The sequence below is a fragment of the Metopolophium dirhodum genome, chromosome 3 (assembly GCF_019925205.1).
Source record: "Metopolophium dirhodum isolate CAU chromosome 3, ASM1992520v1, whole genome shotgun sequence".
In the NCBI taxonomy this organism is placed as follows: domain Eukaryota; kingdom Metazoa; phylum Arthropoda; class Insecta; order Hemiptera; family Aphididae; genus Metopolophium; species Metopolophium dirhodum.
Window position 1 is genome coordinate 13459183 of NC_083562.1, and position 21623 is coordinate 13480805.

Sequence of the window (21623 nt, forward strand, 5' to 3'; positions counted from 1 at the left end):
TAACCCGTAGTCAGGTCTTCAGGAACGTGTTGTATGGTGTGTGGTTAATAATATTAAAGTATCTACAAAAGAGTATAATATATATTTATAGATATAAAAAGTAAGTATACAATAGTAAGTATCAATATTAAGTTTGTATTGTAATCTTTGGCGGAGTTGGCTTCGGTGAGGCGCACATGATGTCGCCAAATGTGTTCACTATCCCGGTCTTGTCACACGGTCGGCGACACCTTGTGTCGTTGTGCGAAATAAAACGAAAACAAATTTACGATGAACACTGCAGTTGTTCGTATCTGATGCACATTCCCAAGTTGTCTTCGGGATTTTCTTCCCTATTGCCTGGTCCAAACTGCACTCGCATCACGAATGGCGTGGTGCTGCCTGTGGAGAAATCAAGTTAATTAATAGGTCGGTTGCTTTAGCTTAGCAGTTACAACGAGTAGGTATGTATGATTATATTGTTATGTATGTATGTATGATATTGTATTATACAAGATGACTTTTTTAATAATTATGTTCATGTAAACAGATTATGAAACATAAAATACTGTTTGTTGTTTAAAAATGACTTAGACAACTATCACTCCAAATAGTTTTAAAATATTTCACACGAGACTTGACGGAGGGAAATTATATAAACGCCTTACGATAAAAAATGTCACTTATTATAATATAATATTATACTACACACATTGTTCTCTATTATAATAGATATTGTAGAAACTCTATAATTCACTATAGTTGAGTAATATTATATATACTCACTCTCGATCCGGCACGGCGTTTCCTTGTCTGTGCAGAAATTGTTTCCGCAATGGAGAAGATCACATATTCCAGGGCCACCTTGAGGCTGTGGAGTGTAAAATAAACAATGCATACAAAATTCACACGTGTAAAAACGACTAAACCTACTTAAATATTAAAAGTGTAGCAAACGATAAAAATACTAACCGTTATGAATTCTTCGGAATCGCAGGGCATCATGACGCGGTCGCTGCACTCACGGAATACGTCCATGGACACCACCTGGCTCCCACCTGGAACGTCATCACCTTCATCTCCTGAACCCTCGATTCCTGTATCTACGCCAATGTTAATAATAATCAGCATTTTCAATCCTCATAATATGATTATTTAACGTATAACATTTTAACTTACCGGAAAATATCGGAGGTCCGATCTTAAACGAGTTTTCATCGCACGGCTCATAAGCGATCGAACACATACCTGTAACGCCAAAACTATTTAATAGGTTCATCAATAAAATAATTATTAAGTAAGCTACAGAACTCCTCTTTTTAGTGAGGGGAAGGGTCAAGGGGTCTTTTCTTTTGCTCTCCTGTTATCTTTTTACACCGGTTTGCCTATAATTCACATTATGCTGATCTATTATAGATTTACCAACTAATGACGCTGATTTGGCACAATATTGTAGGTCAGTTAACTCTTTGACACTCCTACCTACGTGAAAGCACACTATAATGGAGACCTCAGAATGAACAAGTTTATATAACAATCCAATAAAAATAAAGAACTAAAAATATTAATATCAAAAATGTATTCTAAAAAGAACATTTTTTATAAACATTAACTTTTGAAATGCAAAGAATTAGTCAAGAGTAAAAACTACGAAATTATTTTTTTATTTTAATATTATTAAAATTATAATAATTAAGTAAGTTAAAATGTTGTAACTAGGTATTTATTATTATACGAGTTATAATACCTATATTGTTCATTTTATGTAGGTACATAAATCGAGGCAACGGAAAGGTATATAAAGGTATACATAAAAAACCCTACATAACTTAACTTAAAGAAATTGATCCAGTTCATGAACTAGGTTCTATGTTACACTTATGAACTATTTAGATTTCGTTATAATTTATAAATAAACATTCTAAGGTCTACAACTCGAATGGCACCACTGAAAATACGACGTCACTAATTATATAGGTACCTACCGTGTTCTTGTCGTATGCAAATCACGTAGTCTTGGTCGGCCAGATGTCGGCCGTTGACCGCAAAGTTCATAGTCTGCACTGTGCCCGTGACTTCGTGGAAATACTGAAGACATCCAGCTGGCGCACGCTGAGCGAACTCGATCTGTGTGATCTAAATTATAAAAATAACGCAATTATTTCGGTATATACTCACGACATGGCGACAATTAACGATATTCGAATGATGATTGATTATTACGACGACAACCTGTTGAAGTGAAGGTAAGTATAGTACCTAAATTGTATACTCACTTTAATCTCCCACATCCGGTTGTAGTTGCCTTTGGTCAGTCGAATGTTGATCGTGACATAGTCTTTCGCGTCGTCCATATCGTAGTACACTGTGAAACGACAATAATACAATTATTGTGGTAGTCCGTTTTAAACGTTGGTTAAATAAAAAATGTTACGACCAAGCTATGAACCCAGACAAAACGCGTAAGTAAACAGCAAATCTACCGTAAAAACCTGAAGGAGGAGCAGGAGTTACCCAAAATCGATATCGTATGCAAGAAATAAAAAAATAAATGACCTTTTAGATCACGTATATCTATATTATTTATAGTGGCAACCAACGAAAGTTGTTCTAAATTTCTCAGAATATTGTTATATTTATAATGAGATCGTGTAACCGCATTATAAATAATATTATATGTATATTATGTTAAATGTAGCAGTTTATGCCCCTCCTCACCTATTTCCCCTCAAGCTCGAAAGCATCGAGTACCGGCCCCCCAACCGTGCATTCGCACGCGATTATCACAATCATCACTGTTCCGGTATAACGCTTGCGCACTTCCATTCATTGTATTATTTGGGCCAACGCGTCCTGCTGGTTGCTACCACTGTCGCATTGTGTGCGTTTCCAACCACCCTTTACAATGCGGTCGTGCACACACGCAAATGGCTCGTATGGTATATGCATTGCAACGTTTGGGTTAAAACCGCATCGCTTAGTGTGGTAACACGTGGTAGGTAGGTATAATACTAAAACGCGATAAACCACAATCGCACGAATATGTTGTATTATACTCCGAGAGCTCGTGACCACGCTTTAACATTATTATTACGAAGGCGTGCAGGTAGTGAACCCGGATTTGACACGATTGCGGGTCGTCCGCCGTGGACCAAACCACTTACCGTGTTGGCCGCTGTTGAGACCGCAAATTCTCAGGTCGTTGGACGCTCCACCGGTGACGACGAACGTGTCCGTCTCGCACACTCCCGTTTTCCTGTTGGGCTGCGCCTGTATCGAATAACATTCATAAGGGATGAGACTATGAGAGTCAAAATTGTCAATTCGTTGATTATTATTAGAATTATTATAATTTGTCTATGGGGATTATCGTTTCAAACGAAACGGGTTGGGTCCATAAATTATGGTTGTTAAGCAACTCACTAGATTGAAGTTCACAAAGTCCAATCGTAGCTGGCTTATGTCTTTGGATATCTTCTTGACACGCAGCGAGCATTCACCCACGTCGTCCAACAGCCCTGGGAAATTTGGATTAACGAAGTACGTGACGTTGTTGGCCACTTCTGCGTTACAGGACGACGTGACTGTGGCAAACCATATACACGATATATAGTTATAATACATAAAATATGTATAATATCATATTATTAGAACAATCAACATAATATATCATGGCAACGAATGACAGTTCAGCTGCAAGACACACCAGTGCCGTATATATAGGATGTGTTTTTTTTATTTGGTGGGGAGTTCTGGAATACCCTAGGTTGGATATAGCTGGTCACTTCCGAACCATCTGTTGGATTATATGATTAACTTTATGATCTCGTGTCACGGTGTTATAGTGTTGTCGGCTCGACCGATTTTAATGAAATTTTTTATATATTTGGTAGGTATGAGAATAGGTCGTAAAGAATTTTTCACCCTCCTAGGTCCAACCCTGGGAGGTGGTCAACCTGGGATTTTGAGATTTACAGTGGACATTTTTGTTTTTAAATGATTGCAATTGGTTATAGGAGAAATAATATAGTAAAAATTAGAATTTATTTATTATTGGTAGCCATTGGTTATTTGGGCAGATCAGATACAAGCATGCAGTTTTGAACATTGCCTACCAAGGATGATTGGCACTTTGTCCACGATTCGACGTAGTCGGATTGCCTACCAGGGTGGCTGAGTTGCACTTACTGCAGCGAGTTACACCTAAAAGGAGTTGAACGATCATAATGTTCTTAAGAATTGCCATTTTTACAGGCAACAAAGTGTACGGGATCAGTTAGTATATAATATATATATTTCTTAAATTATTAAATATATAAACATAAGTACAATTATTACTTATATTTTGAGACATTATTTTATCAAGTGTAAAATATAAAAACAGTATTTTGTATTATTACATTTTCATTGACAAATTCTAAATACGCCACTGTGGAGCAAAAAAGAGACACCACATATACATTTTCCAAAATCATGAAAAACTGAATTCTTACACCAATGATTGAGATAATATAAGTGTAACTTGACAAGAAAAAATACAGCCTGAAGTTTTAACTCCTCAGACACCTCACCCACCAAAATAAAAATATGTCGTCACGCATATGCGTAACAATATGGTGTAACTATAATAAAAATCTATTATGATTACAATGTGCATGACACAAATAGGTAAATGATTTTATATAAAAGTTGTGTGTATATTATGGTTGTATACTTACAGACGCAACACACTCCAAAACCCAAAGCGCAAGCACCGTGAGACTCTCCGTTTTGTATTCTGCACTCATACGTGTTCAAGCACAGGCCTAGGGTGACACAATAATAATAAAAATTTTAATTTAACACTCGTATGATGGTTCGAAATAATATAAGAACAATGCGATGATAACGACATTGCGGTATAGTAAAATGTAATATTATACTTTACCCGTTCTCCGCGAATCGTCGGACAGGCACTCTTCGGTCACCGGCACCGGGAAGAAATTCAACACTGCCATCAACAAATTCCAAAACATGATTAATCACGGGCACTCATCATGTATATATATCATATTATATTATATTATGTGCATGAACGCGAAATAAAATCCTAGCGCACGCCCAAAAATCATCGCGCGGGAGTGGTGGCAACAGTAGACTCGTGCTCCGACCACTATACCTAACATGTCATATATTTATTATATTGTCATTATATTTTGATTATGATTCATCGAACGATTTTCATACACGGCGATCTGACGAGATAATTATAGATGACAGGACGTCCGGTGTGGGTGTTCGGTGGTATTTATTATATTAAAGAGACGCACTTTTACGAATTCTGTTACGACTATTTTTTTTTTCCCCGAAACGAACACATTTTTACCTTAATTACAATAATACAATATTATCGTCTGTACGCGTGTCATGCGAAAAATATGTTTAGTTATTAGATAATTTATAACACTATAAATTGTTCGGTGCGAGTTAGGAGCGGTCATTATCCCGACACACATTCTACGACGGTCGTCAACTGTCGTGGTGTTACAACCCAAAACCACTGCAGTTTTTGAAACTACGTTATATATTTTTATATACACACTATTTATTATCTATTATCATAAAAAAAAAAAATTAGATAAATAAACAATTTATGCTATTTTTACGATGAGTAATAATTTTGGCAAATACACAAAGGACACAAAGAACAAATTATGGTAGAATCTGTATGGTCATGCCTCTTTAGACGTTAATATTACTATAAGTTTTCTTAATAACATAATATTATCATAATACAATAAAAAAATATACGTTTTTTGCTGTTTTCTAAAATTTGCGACAACACGTTTATACAGTTTTATTCCTACCTTCCACGGACTACAGGGTAAAATTAAAAAAATATTAGCCATTATGTATGGTTTATCAGACATTGATAGAATGGACATATTTTGTATTAAATGGTTTATGTGGTTTTTAGATTTGTCGTTAGGTTGTTTGTTATGAACTTTACGTGGTCTTTGACGCAAGTCGTGGAAGATTTTGATTTAGAGACATAGTTTGTGTTTAACAAAGGTAACCGGTGATAATTCCTAATGTGACGAATTTAAAAAAAAAACCAGTTTAATTCCGTAGGACTTTTAAACTAGTCCGGCGATTATATTTCGATGCATTGTTAGTTAGATAGTTGAGGAGATACCCTTTAGTTTGGAAATAAATCTTTGTAGGCGAAACCAAAAGTTGGATTGTTTTTTAATTTAAATTTAGTGTGGTGGACATTGAGACCGTGTTAACATTTTGTCTACGGTTATTTAAATGAATGCAATACGTCAAATGTCAATATATGAGTACCTAAATTGGAATGTTTAGGTACGTCTAAAAGCCAAAAGGATTATGTTTTAATTCGTACACTTCCCAACCCCATGGCTGCAGCAGGTGGTAGATTAAATATTTGTGTAAGGACGGGAATCTAACTATAATAGCTTTAAACGTCACCGTGACCTCTATATCACAATTCAATAATATAATACGGTGATGAGGCGACGGGCTCGCGTTACGTGCGGGTTTTTTCATCTCCGATTTCCGGTGACATCCTCGACGTGAATTTCCAGTGATCGTCCTCATCACAATGCAATACAACAATAGTGTACCACGCGTGCTTTATATAATAATATAGGATATATGACCGAGACGACCGCATTGCATTATTAAAATGATCGATGAACGATATTAAGCCGTCATATTATTATATATAGCTCGTCAAAACGTGTAAATTGCCACTTATCGATCACCGCCTATGCACGCGTATCTATACGTTAATGTAATTTACACGAATAGATTTTTTTTATCATTATTATAAGTTATTATACCATTCTAATATAATATTATAATGCTGTCGCCGGCGAAAGAATTCAATCAGTCTCCTGACAACCATCGAGTGTATTATACTATAAGGCCAACAGATGGATTACGCGTTATCGTGTATAATAATAATATTACGAACCCTATCCATTCAAATTCTCTTTTTTCCCAATTTAATTTTAAATCAACAAACTTACCGTTGTTTACCTATACCATTTGTAACCAGTGCATACCAGTGCATCAAAACACTGAATTGAAGAAATTAGATTACATTTTAATTTAAATAATACAGTGTATTTTTGAATGCAAAAATGTGAAAAAACTTATTATTTAGTCTTTACAGAAATATTAATCATTCTTATTGACAATATCCATGTTTAAGGACAATTTATCATAGTAAACACTCGGAAAATATTGTTTTTTTTTTTAGTAAAAACCACTAATAACTGAATTTTGTTTTTCCACAGGCCTCAAAGGTCGATGATTAGATATTTTCTAACAAAAATATGTTTTGGGGCTGGGTACAGATGTTTTATTTTTCTAACCGATTTTGCAAGATAGACGTTATTGTTGTCATGGTTATTTATTAACAAAAGTATATTATTTATGATTCATAGATTTTCCTTGTAGAGTAGCGTGTTATTGTTTTTTTTCTGTCATAAAGCCGAACAATGATCTACTATTACCCATCAGTTATAACCGTTACAATTATAATATACCTACACAATATTATATTATAATGATTTCCGAATTTCTACTTGACTTTAACATCGGACTGTTTTACATCGATACAATATATTCATCATGTTAGTATTTATATATAATAAAAAAACCAAATGATTTGGCAGCATTTATTTTTTGTATGCGTTCTGGAAACTAAAATCTAAACAATAATATAATAACCTACGTATACTACGCTCATTACTTTTGCGTGTGAGTATAATATTTCTTTCAACATTTCAAAATGATCCGTTTTGCCACTTTTCTTAATAAATAAACCTTTTTTTTATTACTTTATAAATCACCAGTTAATCATGCTTATACAATAATGCTCTGTGTTGGGTTTATCAAAATTAAATTCAATCCGTGAGTAATGATTGACGATTGTAAAATTTGTAATCACATCGTGTTATATTATAATATATTACAGTATACAATACAATATAATACTGAATTATTACTGAAATTGTTATTTTTATAGAATTATATAAAGTATCTGTTATTTGAAATTTGAATTACCTATACATTTTACTACACTAGCTGTCTATCTATAGTGGGTACCTACTGTAATATTGATGTTGATACCAATGGTGAAACCCAATTTTGAATGTTCTACTATTTTTGCATCACGATTGCAAAAAATGTATCAAATACATTTTTTTAGATAACGACGTTGTCAAGTTTAGATATTGTATATTTTTCTATTTATTTAGACTTATTGTAATTTAGTACAATTTGCATTACATACTATTTATGTAATGTGTGACGTTTTGTAAATATAATAATTAAGTTACAACAGAACTCGACAATATCCCGGTCAACTTTAAAAATAATGTTTATATATAATTTTATGTTTTTTTTTTAAAAAAACCACAACGTATTGACTTAATGGTAATAATTTGTTTTGAAAGAACTACCGTTATCTCAGCGAATGTTATCGTTGTGTTATTCGAATTGAATAACTTAATTAAAAAAATAAATCCTTATTTACTTGTAAAACAACAATTTCGTACATTTAACAAATATAATAAAAACAGGTGCATTATTCATTATTTTTTTATAAAATCGTTTTGTTTCATTTAATCGAAGAGATAAACTATAATGAAATATCATGGTATGAAAAATGTGGATATTAAATCCTGAAACATGCGTGCAGTAAGTCAATGGTGAAACAGAATAATTAACATCAGTGGGCTAACTCCAAATGCAATTTCTTGACATTATATTAATAAGATATAATACAAAAATACAATATTTTTGATATCGAGACCTTTCATCGATAGGATAATATTATCTTAAGTTTTGTTTTACTGGATGTTAATTCACAATATCTACGCCCGTTTGTTGGGGTCTTCTGTTTCAATTCTTGTAGTTTGTTGTTGGCGTTTTCGCATTTGACATTTTGTAGGTGCACAACTCTAGTCACGGGTTTCGTGGGATAAATAAATCAATGGGCGACGGGCGTGTCAGAAATTCCTACGAAACCATTCATACATAAAGCGCGTGTATGGTGTAAGCTCACGTGAAAGTGCAAAAATAAAAATAGTTCCGTGTCAATAATGTGAGTAAATTTGTTACCAGGTCTATTTCGATTTTCGACTGACTAATAAATTTATTTATTTTTTTGCTACCGTGAAAAACGTCTCAATAGACACTATACTACGCAAAGTGAATGTATATTTTAATGTAACAAGAAAAATGAATACTTCATTATTTTTTAAAACGCACTCTCATTGAATATTTATCGTCAACAGCCAGATAAATATTTTAATGAACGATTTTGGCGGAAATAAAAATAATAATAACCAAAATGTACAAGTATATTATATAGGTATGGTTTTGAGTGATACGTTAAATATTTTAAACGTTAATTTATCGAAAACGATAATAAACGTGATAATACTATAATAGTAATAATAACTGTTTGACGTGCGTATATCCATGTATAATATGTGGATAGAAAAAAAACTCTCAAAAAATTCGGTCTTTTCGGAAATTAAAAACCAGCAAGGGATTTACATTTTGAAAATTATACTGACAAGTAATGTATAATAAAAAGGTCGTAGCCGTATTAATTATATTAAGTGTCCGTGCTGAATATTTTAGTCGTCGAGAAATTTATACCATTTCCCATCCATCCATCATCGTTAATTTAAACGAGCCGCGTTTTTAAATGGTTTTATATCGAGTCCGTTAGGCGTTCTTTTAAATTTTTTTTTTAATTCAATAATTCACGGTAGCGTACACGCACTTCGAACTAAATCAAAAATGTAAGTATATACAGTGAAATATATTAATTCGAATCTAGCCAGTCAATGAAAACAATTAATTGGAGTTACCTAATTGCGTTAAGCTAAACGTAAAGTTCTAAGTTAAATTGATTACGAATAAATTGTTTAACTCAAAAAGTTTAATGATAATATGGGAAAAAATATTAACTGGACTTACTAATTATTTTTAATAATCAGGCCTTCAAAGTGATACGTTGTTATTGTGTGACATTTAATTAGTTTTGTTATTGGTTTGAGAATTTCAATATGTTTGTGTCCAATAAACTATTAATTCGTGAAATATAAATTGCTTGATTGAATTTTAAAAGATTGTACTTTGGGTAGTGTAAATAGCTTGATTAAAAAAGAAAAATCTTTATTTCATTTATAATTGTAACCATGGTTATAAAATATATGATCATGATTTTAACGTTGTATATTATTTTTTAAATTATACTAAATTTTTTAATTCATTATTGGATGATGTAAAATTATTAATACAATAAATTGCCATTTGAACTAGTCGTGTTAATATACATCAACTTTTTAACTACCTATACACTATAGTTAATGTCCGCCTTTGAATATCGTAAGGACGCTGTATAGTACCGCACATGACTAAAATCCAACAAGCATTATACTAATTAGACCGAGTCAGATAATTGTACTAATCATACAATATTAACACAACCATAATGTGAACGGATAAAAAATGTCTGTATGTGATACGACTTTCGACCTAGTTTGTTTTATACGACGCGTATATCGCGAAAACTTTACAGCCGTCCGGCGAGCGAATTTATATAGCTAATTGCCCAGGGGCTGTCAACGTGATAGATTGTTATTATTAATATTTGGCGACGGGCTTTTTGCGCGATAATAACTCAATATTTCTTTTGGGCTCGCCAGAGTGTATTACGACATGACGGGTATACCGAACTAGCTCTTACGAACAAAAGACCTTCCCTATAAACAACATGTTTATAATATCAGACCGGTACCGTAGCTGGTACGCGTGTGTAATGTGTATACCCATTACCCATGCACATATAAATATATATATAATATGGTGTTATCGGTAATATTGTCGTGACCGTAAGTATATGCTTTTCGGATCGTATAATGCGCACCACAGCAGGTTATTGCCCTCCCTCCCCCCTCCCACCAATACAATTACTGATATTATAACTTATATAGGACGAAAACGTTTATGCTCTACAAAATTACTAAACCTACGACCAGTATTGTTATTACCTTAAAAATTATAACTACAGACAACAATCAATGTATATAATAGGTATAAGATGAATGCGAGATCTGATTTAATACCTACATAATATCATATAAATGTTTATCATGAATTCATACCGCAAAATTAGTATCTCAATTCAATGATTTTATTTTATCATTTTCGAAGATTTTGACGAAAAATTGTTATCCTTATTTATAGAAAAAAAACTAAACAAAATTGAATGTGACAAAATATGTGTACACATTGCTCAAAAAGCATCAACATTTTTTAAGAATGCGTCACATTGTATAGAAAGTGCTATTTTACCTCGTTTGTCGTTCCACAAGTACCAACTAGATTTGCTATCAGAAACAAAGTTGTAGGTCGATCCATTTTATATCATATCGTGTATACAGACACAAAAATAACACCCATTATTGTAAAATCGATTCATTCATAATTCCGCTCATGATTCTGCAGAATCTAAAATTGTATTTATCATAAAATATTCACTTATAAAATTGAAATTCATAAATACAGGATAAATTATGCCCTCAAAATAAAATTAAAAACCTCTAAATATACAGAAATATATGCACTTGAAGCACTGTCTTTTGGTAGGTATTTCATCCTTAAAGTCATGAATATAATAATATTTAAAGCTTACCTATAACGTTAAATCTAAAAAGCCAGTAAAAATAAACATGGTAACGTGCTTAATTTTGAAGCTGAGAATGTATCATCGTCAATTTATCGATTAAACTATATTACATTAATCTATATATATATTATAATTATAGTGAAAATATGCGATACTCATTTCTAAAATAATACGCCATCGTCCGATCATTTATATATTGACAGTAATAATAATAAAAATAATAATAACAGCCTGCCGTCTTGCTCGTCAAACCGTTTCGCATCAGTTCCGGTCGTTTAACAATAATATCTTTCATTCGGCCATCGCGTGGGCGAGCATCTTAAACACTTGTTTGACTTTTCATATTTTTTTCTATTTATATTTTCATAAACACGTTATATTGAATTAAATGTTGACGATTACATGGTCTAAATAACATCGGATAGTCGTGGATAGTCACCCTAAGCAACGGTTGCAGTCGCCTGCCTTTGGAATCCAATACTTGGCTCAACACTTATTACATAATCCGACAATCGAATACTATAGTTTATGCAGTTATTAACATTTTTACCGCTTTATGAATGTAAGTATAACATTAAAATAATATCTGTTCAATAATATTAAATATTGTTTCAATATAGAGGCCCGTAGTCTCTTGAAAAGTTGGAACTTTTTTAAATATTTATTTTCGATAATTTTATGTTGTTACAAAATAACTTTTTTGTTAAAAAATAAATTAAATTAAATATTCGTAAATACTTGTTAGTTGTCATCATTATAATTTTTTAAATTTTTACTTTTTTGAATGATGACATACATTTTTAATTTCAATAGTTTTCGTAATGAATACCTCGATTCATAATATCAAATTTCAAACTCCCTAGTAGTTAATTAGTTATAAGTATTTAAAGCTTTGTTGATAAGCCCGTACTCAAGTATCACTAATATTTAGAAAAATTCTAAATCTTTTTTTAAAATTATGACTGTAAACACTTAAATGGATCACATTGTTATGTATAATATATTATGTATATTATCGTTGCTATTACAATAGAAACGCTATACATCGCAACCATTCGTCTCTTAAAAAGTCAAAGGCAATCGCTGCGTGTCGCAAACTCCTCCTCTGCCACACTAGCAAATCTCTGAACGGATATCGCTACTACCTATATAATATATGAGTGCACATACTGCTGAAGAACGTAGGTATTATGACACTATAAATATAACGTGCACGTATACGTTATATAATATGGTATTATATTATGACCTGACGTCGGGCTTATCCGTTTCCGATCATTTTCTCGTCTCCGAAGATATATAGGTAGGTGTTCATACTGACATCAAACTTTATAATGTTATGTTAATGTTTATTTTTTTTATCCAATAATCGATGTTCAAATATTTTACTAATATATGCCGCTCGTTTGCGTTCCGGCGAAATCGAGTCGAAAAATACAACATTGTAATAATTATTGTCTTGATATAGGTATAATACAGGTACATATTGTTATATATTATACAAAAATATAATTAAATGCATCTTCGGCATTCTTCCTAGATCCTTGGCCTTGAGATTAAAAGTTCTTGTGTTTGGTCCTTATCTAGAGCCCGAAGGGATCAATGATAAAATACAACATACTTCATATTTCCAATATACGAGTAAGAGGTATTATGTGGAGTAACTATGGAAGAAGCGAAAATATTATGTATACTACTTAATTTTAAAAATGTTATACATCATTTTATTATACCTTATACAAATACTCAAAATCGAAAATGTATACTATATTATTATTTATTATATTATATCGTAATACATAGGCAGGACCTGGTACTAAAAATATGTAAACCGGGAAATCTAATTTGGTTACTTTGGAAATTTAGAAATTGATTATTAGAATTTTTAATGTAATAATTGCTGAACCTAATAAGTTAGTTTTAAACTTTTAAATCACTAATACGTATAATTGTTGAGCTGTAATAGTATTTGACTAAAAGCTAATATAATAAAAAAAAAAAAAAAAAAAAAAATCACTAATAGTTGTATTACACAATATAATTGTATAATAATACTAGCTGATCCCGTACACTTCGTTGCCCATTGAAAATGGCAACTCTATATGAATAATATGTTTATGATAATAATAATAGCTTTAAGACCCATCAAAACCATTTATAAACAAAAATTACCATCGGAAATCTCAAAATCCCTGTTTGAGCACCTCCCGGAGTTGGTCGTCTCCCTTTTTAAATTAGCCTATCTTCTGCCCAGAGGTCTAATCTATCTCTGTACCAAATTTCATCAACATCGGTCCAGCCGTTTAGGAATGCATAAAAGACAGACAGACAGACAAACGTTCATTTTTATATATATAGGTTATATTATACGCTCTACGCACGTTAAATATTTTTATTTTTAATAAAACTAATGGTACTAAAAACAAAAATAATAATAAACACATAATAATATGAAACATATTATGGTTTAATACCCTTGGTTGTCAGAGACGCAATATCTCACAGTTTGTCTGGTGAAAAGATACGCAAAAAAAAAATAATCGAATACCCAAATGAAATATTATTACGATGTTAACTTTGTTAATTCTGTTACGCATGTGGCAATGGAGTATTACGCAGTCCTAGGTAGATATAAATACGTTTATTACATCGTATAGATACGGACTAAACCTATGTGCCTACAGCTGAGCTCCCATCATATCCACTTAATAACTATACATAAACTTTATTTTTCAGCTTTGAAAAGAAAATTGTTTTGTGTCGTACTCAGAACAAATATTAAAATACTTAATTAAAAATGTTAAAATATAAGTTATTTTTTAATGGCACGTTTGATACGCTATAAAAACCTTCATACCACAGACTCCCCTTAGAGTTACTCCTAAAAATATTTTTGTTACTTTTCGTATACAATTAAATTACTGATGAAAATCATATACGGATACACATTTAATTAATTAAGATCATGTGTATGATATACGATGATGTACTATATTGTTTAAATATATTTATAGAAATCGGAAATCCTTTGGGTACACTTTTGTTCGTAAAATGTTTTATAGCGGTATATAATATACATTCGTATGGAACAGTAACGCAGTAACATTCAAACAAGTAATAGATAAAATTATAAGTAAGAATAATGACAATACATACATAATAATATACAGAAATATGTACAAAGGCTTTATCACTCAATGGCTTTCTCTATAACTTCATTGATACCTACCATTGATACCCAACGCGAACCTTTTATTTATAACGTTATTACTTTGTTGTAAGTTATAACTAATATTATAACATCCATCAAAATATTTTTTTCGTATATTATATGGTTAAGCAACCAAAATATTAATTGGTTACTGTTAATTTATTAACATACACACAACACCTAGGAATCAAGTGTAGTTGGATCAATTTGACCTCCAAGCTCCGAGAAAAACGTGGAACGAGCAAACTCTCGCAAACAATGCATATTACATTTGAAATTATTTTCACTGGATTATAATATCTTTTTGTTTTGCTGATAATAACAGTTTTACACAGACTTCTGCAGTTATGGGTGTAAGTGTTGAAATTAAAATACATTATGTTAATGAGCATTTTTATCCATTTCTTTTATTCTTGAAAGACGAATTCTGCCACTTGAATGCCTATAGTCTATATTATAAGACGTTAGAAAATTTGTAACCGTGTAATTAAATCTGGTTTAAAAAGTAATTAGTTCTATAATATTGATGGACATTTTTAAGTCAAACCGTACAATAAGTAATTTTATAACATTGACACCTTTAGACAAAGCATTAAATATATCTTTCTACACGTAAAGAAAGAGAGAAAGAGAAAAATTCATCTCTGTATGTGCGCAATAATATAAATACGAAATTATTACTGTATTTTAATTATGAATCTGTAAAACGAGAACGCTTATTACGAATTTATATATCCTGCAGTGCCTATGTGAAACGGTTAGTGTAGGTACCTATCTCGTTTAGATAATATATTACCCCTACTCAGCAAGAAATGATAAATTATTACGAGTGTAATGACTATGATATCTCAAAAGTCATATTTATTATTATAAATTATAATGTAAACGATTCAAGCTAAACATTTATCATCGGCAGTAAAATCGATGCCCCCACCGAATAGAAACAACGTCATGCCACGCCAGTATACACATTACACATATAACTATAACTAATTAGAAATATTAAATGTATGAATTATTGTTATTAAACAATCTAAAGCCGATAGTGTGCTTAACACACTAACGAAATAATTCAGTTATAATTCTGTAAATTGTAATAATTAATTCTAATTGGGATGTATTGTTCTCTCGGTGAATAGCTCAACCAAACGCTAAGGATAATAATGTAATATTGTTAGAAACTAAAATATCACAGTAATAAGTATTATTATACTGATAAATAAATGCATAATGTATTATTTTCATTTTTATTTTTTATTAAAGCTTCAACTGCATGGTTATTAGCTGGTTTTTACTGTGGGGGAGGGTACGGTTGGTTTGGAACACGTGTATGTGGGGTGAGGATTTGTCACTAAAAACCCTGGTGGTCACCCATCCGGGATCTAGCGATGCCGGCCAATGCTTGACCTCAAAACACATTAATGACTGTGGCCAACCACCGTGCCACACCAGGCCCCATACAATATTATTATCTATATAGTATATAAAAAAACTTGTCCTGACTGACTGATTCATCATCACCTAACCGGAAGTATACAATTTGGTTAGTAGTTTCAATTTATAATTTACAAAATTCACATTTTCAACAGGTCCTCAAACAAGGATTTTGAGATTCACGATGGAAATTGAAACTTTTTTTTGTTTGTAAATTGTTACCATTGGTTACACGGGTAGATGAGTTTTTTTTTGATTGATTTTGATAGAAATCTCAAATATTGTTTTTAGAGATATCAGAAAAATGTAGAGTAGCTTAAAAAATATACCAAGTGCTAAACTTAATCCACAACTTGCGGTTGCCCATCTAGGTCGAATTATTTCACAAAGCTAGGTAAACTGACGGCGATTTGGCAGTGAACTGAAGTTCAAACTACACTCAACCCTAACCTATATAGTGTTGCATTTTATATTTGTACATTTTTTCCCGGTCGAAGTCGGCTCTTACAGCTATCCACTATAAACATCAAAGGACTATAACGGATGAACCTTATGCAAATCCACAGTTTTTGACTCATAAAATGTTCGTTTACAGATTCAGCTAGATCCACACGGGCGAAGCCGGATTATTCATCTAGTATACCTATTCATATTTTGCTCTGGATACAATGATTATCATATAATATAATATTATCCTATTATAATATTATAGTAGTAATATGAGTTTAATAAGCTGTTATTATATTTTAAGAACGTAAGAAGTTATGTACTCTATAACTTGATAGTATTACCTCACATTATTACTAGACATAATTTAGGAAGGCTAGCTAATTTTATTAATTCAAATAATTACATTCTACCGGTGTTTCTATTATTTTGATGTGTCAAATTTTGTAGAATTTAGAAAAACGATGGAATCAAGATAATGATCAAAAAAATATATTTCTATACCTAATACGAAATGTCATTCAATGGAAAATATTGAATGAAGAGAATTCATTTTATGTAACAGCTTTATTAAAAGTTATGGTTTTGATAAAAACACATTTCAACTTGAAAGCTTTCATAATAGCTTATCTAAAGTTACATTATTTTTTGATAACCTTTTAATTTTATGATGTTAATTATTTATGAATATTTAAAATGACATTTTAATTTTACGTTGTCAATTTCAATGTAAATTAGAAACATAAAACAAACTAACTTTCCAACCTGACAGAGTTTTTATGTTTTTTGCTCGTGTTCTTTATTGACATTTAACATTAACTTGGGCTGCCTGATTTTGAAGTTATAGTGGTTTTATTTAAATACCTATACGAATTGTTATATATTTTAACTAGGCTAAGTTTTATTAAGTGCACCTACAACATTCTTATATAATATATATTTAGTGGATACAATTATTTGATTGTAAATATGAACCGTAGGGGTGGACAATTTGCTACAATGGCATTTATCTGTATTATAATTTATAATATATAATGTTGTATTGCTGTGTAACGTGTATATCACTAACATCGAACTTCATGAAATTTATTTTCAAACCATGCATCATAAATCAAACTTAAAAATATAAATAAAAGTTCTTTTTTTGTGGTACAAAATAAAAATATGCCCACATACTATAAAAGCAGCTGCTGCGGCGTTCAATAGTCCATTTACATTCTACGTCCCATTGCGTTTTATATATTTCTAAAAAAATATGTATTATACACGTACTACGTAGGTATATATTTTTAAATTCTGAAACAGTGTTTTTGTCGACCTATTTTTCTGTTTGGTTGCCGCATCAGCTATAGCGTATTGCGTATCCATCTATAGAATACAATTTAATGTTATTATCTATAAAGGCCAGGCTTTATTGTGTATAATATAGACTCACGAAACAACGATAAGTCGACAATGATTCCTATTCTCGACACTATCGTCTCGCATCCACGCAAGATTGTGGAGTATATTATTATATTATTTTTTATTATTATGATGGGCGCACAAAAAACGATTTTGGGTGCTACTCAAGACTTTGTCATAAATAACGGGCGTTTACTGTTCAGCAACGTGCATCGTACACTCCAAATGAGATTTCTCGAAATAATAAAACAAACGCGCTGTGAATTAGTCTATTGCTATTTGCTAAATATAGTTTTAAATTTGAATTATTATTGTTTTATTTGTGACTAAAATTAAATGCTTCGTAAAACTTTAATCAAAATAAATTTCATAAGATTTCAAAACACTAAATACAAGTACACAACTATCTTATATCATTACGACTGCAGTTTGAAGTCTGACAAATTTTTTTCAGTGCTCTCGAAATAATTGCGTTATGATTCATTATCGGTGTGTATCTATGTCACTATTACTATTGCCCGCGTTTTTTTTTTGCTCGTCATTACTAGAGGTTCAAGAGGATAATATCAAATAGTCCGTTTGGGATTTGAAGAGATCGATATGTAATAATGTATATAGTCAATACTATCATGCTATATCAAGTGACGTGTAGTAATCGCGTTCATAACGAGAATGTTCATTAAATTCATACGGAACATGTTATTTCTCCCACCCCAAACCTTTCCCGTAAAAAATAAACTCTCGTGTAAGTAAACGAAATATGTCCATATAACAATTAAAAAATGTCAAACGCCGAAAAATCGCGTCTACTCGAAAAAAAATTGCCACGTTTAATTGTTTAATTTTATAAGTTTAGTATGATGTCCATTTTGTTATTTTTGTTTTTTTTTAAATAACGTTTGGAATGGGTTTAAGGCTTATTCATATCAAAATCTTAAAACATCATGAACTAAAAAAAAATATATGTAGTCTGCGGCTCGCATCGCAGCTCGTGTAAGTGGACATTTAGCACTATCAAACTCTATACGCGTATCTAACAGTAAAATAACTTAGATCTTACACAATTCATTATATATGATCTAAGGTCAAAACATAGATGCGGAAGCTCATACAATTAGGCCCGGCATATTATTATAATATTATACTTATGTTATAATATTCAAATGTGTGGTATTGTGCACAGTGGTAAACTAGTTTTCGATCGCCCGAGGGAAAACGTCGCTCTTGAACTTGACCGACTGCCGTACGAGCGGCCTTGTGCACACCGTTACCCATGTTACCTGGTAGCCGGTTTCGTTTTGGTCACTGCCGGAAGGACAACGACGACGGCGACGACGGTCACGGCTAATGCCGCTCTCTATTTAATAATAATGATAATAATATGTGGAACACTAGTGGTGGCGGCGGCGCATCGAAGTGACCTGTTAAACTAAAACCATGTGCCACTTTATAGGTACGTAAAATTCCGGTCGAATTTAATACACGTGGTGCACAATGAACAACATAATATTCTGTCCGTGTATAATTAATAGATGTACTAAATACATTAACGACCATATTTCGAGTTCCTATATGCCATTGAGCTTTTTTAAGCTCATGTCACGAGTCAGTTAATTCATGATTTATTGTATTTCATAGGAATACCGTTATATTATTGTTATTTGTAATAATAGCTATTTGTCACTGTACTACTTGCGTTATGCACGCATAATCTTATTCGTTGGTTAAAAGTCATTCGATATTCGTTTTTATGAGATTTAAAAGAAAAAACAACGCCAAATTAAAATATTTATGATCCGGCGAATCTCCAATCATATAAACTAGAAAGTTTTTAGCATATAAAATGATATATTAATATTATGATACAATACAAGTTTATAATTAAGGGAGTTTAAAAGTATCATTTACGAGGGTGTTAATCCATAACATTAAAAGATTTTAATTAAGATTTTTATTTTCCGCACTTTTGTTTTACTAAGTATGTGTTTACTTTTAAACCGTGGAAATTTTACCGCGTGATAATAATATTATAACCACGTGATTATACACATTACGTATTTTATGTAATATCGTTTCAGCAAAACTTCCGACCGTATATATATGGCATAACCTAGTGGAACTTACGAATTCTGATGATTTTTGAGGGTGTCATTATATAAAAATAGCGTGCACTAAAATCGTACAATGCACATAAAATACTACTTTCCACAATATTAGTATAAAAAATAATAATTCATCATCCCCGCAGGTTGTATTACATACGTACCTCTTCCAACGGCTCCGGACGGATTTCCCAACGACGGCCACGGCCAACCTATGGCTCCTCTCGTTGCAGCCAACAACAGCAAAAACTGAAGCAGCAGCCGCAGCGGCCGTGACTTTGGCGACGACGTTACCAGGTTCATGGTCGTCTACGATTGGCACCGGACGATCACCGAACGCTGTGCGGCATTCAAGATATTAAATTTTAATAAAAAAATTACTTTCGTGGCACCGCGATACCCAGCGATACCCAGCGTCCGGACGACGGTGACTTGTAGCGTTTTCCGTGTAGGACAACCGTTAGGTTATGGTGTAGGCGACGTGCGCTGAAGACCGGCCCGAACTGAACTGAAACGACGCCTCTGACGCCACTGACTCGTACCGTACTCGGTGGGAAGACCGGTTCCGCGCCGTTGCCCGCAGCCACCGACATTATTAGTTTTTTCGTAATTTTTATCCGTTCGCTTTTTTTAATAATCATTATTTCAAATAATCAGTTACCAGGGATTGAATTTGGAAATACTGAAAAAGACATCTTGAACATCTCATACAATATTCTTAATTATTGTAAAAAACATTCCTAACATAGTATAGTTATATCAATTTGAATATATCGAAAAAAACATAAGCATAACATTTTTTTACAAGTAATTTATGTCAAAATGTTGAAAAAATTCGTCAAAATCACCAAAATTGGAAATTATGTTATAGTTAAAATAATTACATACAATTGTTTATTTTAATTCCTTGGACTAATTAAATAAAAAATATACAACGAAAAATGGGAAAGTCTCTTTATTTCGTAGTTATAGGTGTATAATGTACCTCACATTGAGTGGGTATCACTGTATCAGTAAGGATGTTTTAAATTTTAAATCGTTATAATATTCTCATACAAACAATTTTAATATTACTATTTTTTTTTTTTTATTAATTCAGTAATTTTTTCTAAAGATATTATATCTATAAAATATATAATTGATTATTTTAATATCTAGTAATATAAATCATATAGTACTATTATTATAGTAAATTATCATAGTATATTGAAAATCGCAATGGTATATTATATAATATACAAAATTATATAAAAGTTTAATTTAAACTTTAAAATTCCTAAGATAAGTATTTTTTCAATAATAATAATTTTTATCATACGTTTGAATA

General features: G+C 31.8%; 1 protein-coding gene across 1 annotated transcript; it reads right to left on the reverse strand.

Annotated features, from left to right (window-relative positions):
* Window positions 1-63: 63 nt before the first annotated feature.
* LOC132941839 (uncharacterized) lies at window positions 64-20822 on the reverse strand. The gene is made up of 11 exons (XM_061010046.1): window positions 20461-20822; window positions 4907-4969; window positions 4698-4784; window positions 3403-3563; window positions 3144-3249; window positions 2256-2344; window positions 1965-2115; window positions 1159-1227; window positions 952-1082; window positions 766-850; window positions 64-381 (listed from the first exon to the last, which is right to left on the reverse strand). Exons 1-11 carry the CDS (start codon window positions 20597-20599, stop codon window positions 266-268), a joined length of 1197 nt encoding a protein of 398 aa, XP_060866029.1. The 5' UTR covers window positions 20600-20822; the 3' UTR covers window positions 64-265.
* Window positions 20823-21623: the final 801 nt, after the last annotated feature.

Bases quoted from the DNA above. Each gene is read 5' to 3' on its own strand.
- LOC132941839 (XM_061010046.1), bottom strand. From the start codon at position 20,599: ATGAACCTGGTAACGTCGTCGCCAAAGTCACGGCCGCTGCGGCTGCTG. The intron at 3,250-3,402 runs GTGAGTTGCTTA...TATTCGATACAG, and splicing joins ACTTTGTGAACTTCAATCTA to GCGCAGCCCAACAGGAAAAC. The intron at 2,345-3,143 runs GTAAGTGGTTTG...GTCGTTTCACAG, and splicing joins TCTCAACAGCGGCCAACACG to TGTACTACGATATGGACGAC.